At 34.0% G+C, this 7,709-nt stretch overlaps 1 protein-coding gene, 1 non-coding gene and 1 pseudogene across 3 annotated transcripts; all 3 read right to left on the reverse strand.

Moving 5' to 3' along the window:
- Positions 1–893: 893 nt before the first annotated feature.
- LOC126971907 (small nucleolar RNA U3) lies at positions 894–988 on the reverse strand (annotated as a pseudogene).
- Positions 989–2,752: 1,764 nt separating this feature from the next.
- LOC126971865 (uncharacterized) lies at positions 2,753–4,756 on the reverse strand. 2 transcript variants are annotated; one of them, XM_050818381.1, is made up of 3 exons: positions 4,696–4,756; positions 4,022–4,186; positions 2,753–3,491 (listed from the first exon to the last, which is right to left on the reverse strand). In XM_050818381.1, the coding sequence occupies exons 1-3, from the start codon at positions 4,727–4,729 to the stop codon at positions 3,022–3,024; spliced, it is 669 nt and encodes a 222-aa protein (XP_050674338.1). In that variant the 5' UTR covers positions 4,730–4,756; the 3' UTR covers positions 2,753–3,021. The 2 variants fall into 2 exon arrangements, with proteins under 2 accessions (XP_050674338.1, XP_050674339.1); XM_050818382.1 differs by having other exon boundaries at positions 4,022–4,183; positions 4,696–4,747.
- Positions 4,757–7,159: 2,403 nt separating this feature from the next.
- Trnak-cuu (transfer RNA lysine (anticodon CUU)) lies at positions 7,160–7,232 on the reverse strand. Its single transcript has one exon. It is a non-coding gene; the product is annotated as a tRNA-Lys (tRNA).
- Positions 7,233–7,709: the final 477 nt, after the last annotated feature.

A 7,709-nucleotide genomic window follows, 5' to 3' on the forward strand; every position in this document is an offset into this window, starting at 1 on the left:
TTCAAATAAGGAGGTTCTCGATTCGTCGGTTTTTTTTTATGTTTGTTACTTCAAAACTTTCCACTGGGTGAACCGATTTTGATAATTCTAATTTTAATTTAAAAGCTGGTGCTTCCCGTGTGGTACCATTGTAATTTGGTACAGATCTGACAGTGGCATCCATGAGAAAAGCATAAAAATTTCCAAAAATAACAATAATCCTAGCTAGAATAGGATTAATTAATTAGATTGTATAAAAATACGCAATTATTTTATACTTTTTAGTGCATCTATTGTTTTGGAATAGGGTTATTGAAGTCGGTTGCTTTTTTGTTAATTTTTTTTTTCTATATTACACTAAGGGACGAGACGAACAGGACGTTCAGCTGATGGTAATTTATATGGCTTTAATCTGTGGCCGTTCGTCTGTATTTCAATCCATCTACGGAAGAATGAATTACTGTTCTTATGAATGTAATGTGTATAAAACCCTATTGGTTAATGAATACCTAGGTACATTTTCTGTAAATTTAATTAATTAATTTAAAGGATTACTATATTGATATTAAGTTGGATGAGGGCAGCGCAGAACCGATCGTCGTGGAAATCTTTGGGCGAGGCCTTCGTCCAGCAGTGGAAGTCTTCCGGCTGATGATGACGATAATATTGATATCATAAACTTACAATATGCGTGCGTATAGACAGACAAGAGAAGGAAACAAGAGATTAGAACATTTCAAACGGGGTTTTTATGACAATAAGGGATGAGACGAGCAGAACGTTCAGCTGATGCTAGTTAATACGATTTACCCATTACAGTGTTGTGCCGCTCTATTCTTGAAAAAACCTGCACACTGATTCTAGGAACAAAAAGGTCTGTGCAAAAACACGTCAAACTGATAAATTAATAAAATACCTAATATCAGGAGGCTTAAGAAAATTTAATGGTACTTATTAAAACATATCGTGAAGAACTTACTATAGAAATGATCCTATGAAGTAAGGTCTAAGGATAATTGGAGTTCGAAGACGAGACAAATTTAAGTTAGATAACATTAAGAGTCAGACAAAATTCAAAAACGCACACAAGCTCTGTCAAAAGCAAAAGTGGAAATGGACTGGACACATTCTGAGGGAAAAGAAAGAGAAATGGACAAAAACCGTTACAGAATGGTATCCAAGAGACGGGAAACGAAGGAAAGGTAGACAGATTAGAAGGAGGGAGGACGATTTTAAAAGGATAGCAGAACCGGACTGGATTAGAGTAGCCGGAGACCGAATAAGGTGGAAGTCTTTAGGGGAGGCCTTTGTCGAGAGACAAATTACTAGTTAAGCTAATATAAGTTTTATTTATAAGAAAAATTAAGTCACTAGTCATAATAAAGGCTATTTTATTTTTATTCATTTTATTTTATTTATTTAATCATACCACCATTATCTCTGGACCTCGCTGGTACATGAAGCCCCCTCCCGTTCCCTTTCACCCCCTCATGCTCGTCCTGTGGTGTCAGTACGGTTTGCAGTTTCATTAGCTACCGTTACATGTTGTGATATTTTCGTGTTATCACTTCTTTGTTTTTGAAGTTTTCATTGTTACGTTTCGACTTTTATTGTTAATAGTTCTATGTCGCTATAATGCCAGAAAAATATTATTTTACCTAATCCAGATTCTTTCATAAATTTTTCGATATTATAAGAATAATAATCAGCATCCCAACACAACAAATTTACATCAATATATAATACTAAAATCAAATTGTTTTTTGTTTATTAATAATAATAATAGCCTAGTGATGCTTGTCTCTTGTTCATTTCAAATTGCAACTTCAACGTATTGCGGATGTCCTTGGCGATTGTTCTACTTTATATCAATTGAGCATCATACTCTTCGACCCATAAATACATAAAAATGCAATTGTGCATTTTTATGAAATTTTAATGCAATTAAAAACTTCTTTTCATAAAATAACGTATTAATATCGAAAGAAAACGTAATCTACACGAGAGATTGTAGGGGGTGAGATTGAGATTGTATCACTGGATTTACTGATATAATTTTGAAAATTCTGATACCAAATGAAAGCCATGTTTTATAAGTGTCGATGGCTATATATTAAACCGAAAAATGAAATGATTTTTCGTGTAAGTCAGATTTGCAAAGTCGGAGGAAAAACGTTCGAAAGAAAGCGTTTCTTACAAACGCTGCCTTAATGATGAGATATATTATGATTAGCTGACCCGACAGACGTTGTTCTGTACATAATAAATAATATACTGTTTTTTAATGAATTTGTCAATAATATATCATAACATCAAGAATTAATTCGTAAAATATGCTCCCTATTGTTGTAATGAAATTGAACACAGCAGAACTGAAAAACCGTGCGTCAATAAATTCTTTCATAGAAAATATGTCCATACAAAACAAATATTGGAAATTAAAAATAATTATTTTTCCCAAATCGAAATAAATCTTATCTCTCAAGTTTTTCATTAAAAACCGTTCAATCGTTTAGGAGTTCACTGTAAACACACATCAGGACAAAATATTGTTTTGTAGGTTTGTACTCGATAAAGCTGACTTGAAAGCAATACTTGAAATTAATGATTCAACGTCACCCCTACATGCAATAGATAGACCTAAAAATTTGAGGCGATCTAATAATAGTTTGACTTTATAAAATACAAGACAGCATCTTGTAAATTACTGTCAAATTGTTGTTAAAGTTAAACATTACTCGGTGAAATCCCTTAACAAGTTCGTAACCAGAAAAAACGCTCGTTAAAATCATAAAGAATATGATCACGTAATAAAAACAACAAGAGTAAAAGCAATTTATTATGATCGTTCAGTTTTTGTGCATTTGTGGAGTCGTGTTCTCCTCATAATGATCTTAGGTATACAATAATATATCAACATTACTCTGTAATAAAAGCATAATACACTGTGGGACAAACCAACCTTAAGTTTGTTCAAGGTTATTGAGATAGCATCATGTTTTTGTTGAGCGTCATGGGATGAACAACATAATGGTCTTGGCATTATTTTAATTTTGCTAATTTTCCGTCTAGCTTTACCTTTGGAGTCGTGATCTCGAAGAATCGTGGACCGCTTTTTTGCTGTCCACAACCTCTAAAGTTGTTCAATTCTCTGCATTTTCGACAATAGAATTCCTTAATACTATCATCGCTTATTGATCTATCAAAATTATTGTATTCTGGCCTTTTGTATATTCTAGGTTGGTTGTAATCATTTTGACCCCAGTTTATATTATTGTAAAACGCAGATGGTTTCCAAAGATTTGTAAACACTGGATTTACATCAGCATTAGGGAATATATCGTACTCATCTCTGCTATTTCTATGAGAAAATTGTGAATTAGAATTTGATTTGAGACGGGTATCGGGAGTTCTTATAATGGTAGAATCGACAGATTTGAAGGCTTTTACAATTGGTACTTCTTCGATATCTTCTTTTTTTGGTTTATTTTGATGCATAAATTCGGGATTATCTGAAAGAAAATTAATTACCAATAAATTTGGATTTCACGCTTTAAGAAAATCAAGATTAATACTGTAAAAAATATTGGCTTTCTTATAGAATAGGCCTAGGCATATAAATCGGTGACCTCGTTATAAATGATGACTGCTGCCTTCAAGATCATGTCCCCGTTGTAAAGGCACCATAGTCGTTTAGTTATCACGACTTGGAAACATCGGTTCTTTTATAAATTGGTTTAGCATAAGCTTTGTTCATATAAAGCAGCAAAATGTATACCTAGTATTCAAAGTTATACCTCAGTAGGTAGTAGACCGAAAACCCAGGGAAAATATTAGGCATTATAACAATTTTTCAATGGTAGTAATTTTGCTCAAATTTAGTAATTACCAGCTGTTACCGGAGACTTTGTGTGTATCAATTTGATTCAATCATTATGGAGTGATTGATTATTATGATTAATACACATAGCTTTAGCTTTCCGCGTATTTTTCTGAAGAGTTTATTTCAAATTGATTTAGATTGATTAATTTATTATGTCACCTGTTCCATGCAATCCTCTTCTATAGTTATTGTTCCTAAGCTTCGTGGAAACTACAATCGTATGTTTCACCTCAACGTTATCATCTTCATCGTTTGCAACTGTTGCTGTTTGATATTCATCGAAGTCCACTTTAGTTGAGACTCCATAGCATAAACTTACGGCTGCTGAAAATAAAAGATATCTTATACACAGATTAATTACTACTATTAACTCCTTATCCTTAACGTAAATTATTTGCTATCGACTAGATCTGGTTTCAGCCTAAAATAGTGTGTCCTAGACCAAGCTACTTCGATTGCTGTTGAGGCTACTGCTTCGACTGCCAGAGACATCAGACGTTGCAAATATGTCGGTCTCAGTGAGTCTTAAACTTTTGTGCCATTTGGTGTCCAAACACTTGGCCCGTGGGGGAGGCGCGTAGATAATACTTTGTACATTCTCCGCGCCTAAATAAGGCTACTGGGAACCCAACTGCTGGCAGCTATTTCACTCAACGGATCAACCTGGCTATCCAACGCGGAATTGCTGCCAGTATTCTTGGTACACTTCCACGTAGTTATAGTTTTAATTTTAATATGAGGTTGTTATGCTTACTTCTTATTCGGCTAAAACAAGCTTGTATCAAAATGAAATCGATAAAAAGTGAAAATAATTAAAATAAGATATGCCTTACCTAAAACTAAACAGATGTACAAGGTTCGCGTCATAGTTCAGACAAGTCACAAATATGAAAACCTTGCTTCGCGTGTCCCCAACATCTTATATAAACAATACAAATTATACTAAATGATGTCGTCAAAACATTATATTCTGCAATTACCGTCACATACCTGGCAATGCTTAGCGATTTAAGAAAACAAATTCGTTTGAGACAATCTGCTAAGAAACATTGAGCCAACAACGAGATTTCAAATGTCCGCCAAGCGATTTTCGACCACAAGGAAGAGAACTTGCCTTTGACGAAGCACCTTGTATTTTTTTTATGATAACAACACTAGCACTGCTTTAACCTGTAGTAAATTATACATTCTACCCACTGGAATCCCGCTCATTGTTATTAAAAACCCTTAAATTTATATAGTAGTATTGCAATTTACCAGGCTCCTTTGCACAGGCGCACAACGGCGCCTATTTCTGCCATGAAGCAGTAATGTGTAAGCATTATTGTGTTTCGATCGGAAGGGCGCCGTAAGCTAGTGAAATTACTGGGCAAATGAGACATAACATCATTTGTCTAAGGGTGACCAGCGCAATTGTACTGCCGCTAAGAATTTTGGGTTTCTCAAGAATCCCGAGCCGCACTGCATTGTAATGGGCAGGGCGTATCAATAACCATCACCTGAACGCTCGTCTCGTCCCTTACTTTGATAAAAAAAATTGAGCTCGTCAATTTGCTATTATAAGCCTAGTAATTTCATAAGCGATTTCACGGCGCTACAAACCACAACAGTAATGCTTGCATATTTTTGGTTTGTCGGCATAAAAAGCCATCCTTGTCATTACCTAGAAGGCTACCTGTATAAAGCCAGTGGGAACCGGTAAAATATATTCGCTAATAGAAGTGCAGTATGCGTTTGCCAGCTCCTTCCAGAAGTTCAGAACATTCCTAGCATTTGTCGCTGACTCCCTGGAATGGCTTGAGTTTTACTTACCCAAGCATCGAACTGTTGTGGTAATGAGTCTGATAGTAACATCATTGTAGACTTTATATTTTCTATTTATAATTCAACTAATAGTTGCCCGTTGGATTCGCAACTAAAGGTTTTATCTCAATAAAATGTTTAGTATGGGAATAATCATTAACAGAGGGAGTTGTCATAGTGAAACATGCAGGGCAAGCCTGTCAGCCATTAAGTTGGCATAGTGACATCCCATTCTGCACGGACGCACACCAGAAAAAGGGAAGATATTAGTAGGATTGTTTTTAGCCTCTAATTACAAAATATATACTTATAGAAAAACAAGTAGTCATTAGACTATAAGATTATGTCTTAAAACAAACTAAAACAATAATTCTACAGAAAGACAGCTTATTAATATGTTTGTATAGGTACATAATTATATATCCTACCAAATATAAATCTTCATGTCATGCAATATTGTTTTCTATAATATTTAAGTTTTCATAAGCATTGTCCTAAAATCATACAAATTTCGGCATAGTATATAGTAGTAGATTTACTGGACCTTCTATAATAGTCCGGTCAATCTAGACATTCGAAGGTGCATGAAATCACAACAGGCTGAAAATCAGTAAAATTGTTCAAAACATAATATTTTTTTAAGTTGCTGTCCATCATTCCCGTGTATGAGAAAATTTTTACTCGGGTTCAAAGGTCAAAAAATGAGTTTTTCGCGATTTTCAGCAAAACGGTAAGTTTTATCATATATGTACCGATGACAAAAATTGTAGATAATTAAATTATCTTTAAATAATGTAAATACTTGTTTTCCTCCGAGCCTCCCTTTTTGAGATATAACGATAAAAAAACGCGCTACCTGCGTACCTCATAGGTAATAAATATTGGCACATTTTTATAGATAATTTTATGAACTACAATTTTTCGTCGGTATTTTTATGATGAAACTAACCGTTTTGCTGGAAATCGCGAAAAGCTCATTTTGTTTTACCTTTCACCTCTAATATCATTTTTTCCATACACGGGATGGAGAATGATGGAGAACTTAAATTTTTTACTAATAATAATGTTATGAACTATTTTAGTAATTTTCTGTTTGCCCTTCTGCACCTTCACTCTCATTTTTTAGTCTCTATTGACCGGACTATTATAGAAGGTCTAGTAAATCTACTACTACTGACATGCCGAAATATATTTCAATTCAAAAGGTATATTTTATTTTATTTATTTAGTATACTGCCATCTATGTAACTGACTTCAAACTAAGACCCATCACGACCATGATACAGCGTTGATCTATAGTGTTTTTGTGTATTATCGCTAGATGGCGCAAATCATATAAAAAGGTCACTGTAATAGTTTGTTATTTTATGTTGCCTCTCAATAAAAGCACACTGTAGACTTAAGTCTACTGTGATAAAAGGCTTACAAAAGCGCACCTCTCACTCGATACTAATTATTTTTAGGCTTAACTAATAAAAAAATTAAAAAAGATGTCGCCCAACGTGGGGCTCGAACCCACGACCCTGAGATTAAGAGTCTCATGCTCTACCGACTGAGCTAGCCGGGCACTTATTGTCGGAGTTGAATATTTAGAAAGATTATTACCATACCAATAGTATAGAAAAATTATTATTATAGATTTTAGAAGTTGTATGTTATATAACCAAAGTGTTCTGCACTTAGACACAAGCCGGGCATAAATATGCAAATCTATACTTTTAACTTAAGCAGCCAGAATAAACTGTCTAGAATATTATTAATTATATTTAAGCTTCGACCCTAGCAGCGAAATTGTAAATGTTTCTACGCCTTGGTCTTTGAAATGATAAATATACGATATTAGATATATGTTATAGGTAGGTAGCAGGATTTTGAGTAAACAAGTTTTTACATTTTTAACCAGGGCTAAGACACAGAGTTCAATAAAAATATTAGTTGGAGACTTAGTGTACTTTTATTATATCCCATTATCATTCCAATTTTCCAAGTACAAAATTAATTTTATCTTGAGATTGATAAAGGGATTTTTATACGCTTAATGGAA

This window comes from Leptidea sinapis, chromosome 24 (assembly GCF_905404315.1).
Source record: "Leptidea sinapis chromosome 24, ilLepSina1.1, whole genome shotgun sequence".
Classification (NCBI taxonomy): Eukaryota; Metazoa; Arthropoda; class Insecta; order Lepidoptera; family Pieridae; genus Leptidea; species Leptidea sinapis.

Excerpts from the sequence above, each read along its gene's own strand:
- LOC126971865 (XM_050818381.1), bottom strand. The coding sequence starts at position 4,729 with ATGACGCGAACCTTGTACATCTGTTTAGTTTTAG. Across the intron at positions 4,187-4,695 it reads GTACATCTGTTTAGTTTTAG|CAGCCGTAAGTTTATGCTAT; the intron begins GTAAGGCATATC and ends TTTTATTTTCAG. Across the intron at positions 3,492-4,021 it reads AAGAGGATTGCATGGAACAG|ATAATCCCGAATTTATGCAT; the intron begins GTGACATAATAA and ends ATTTTCTTTCAG.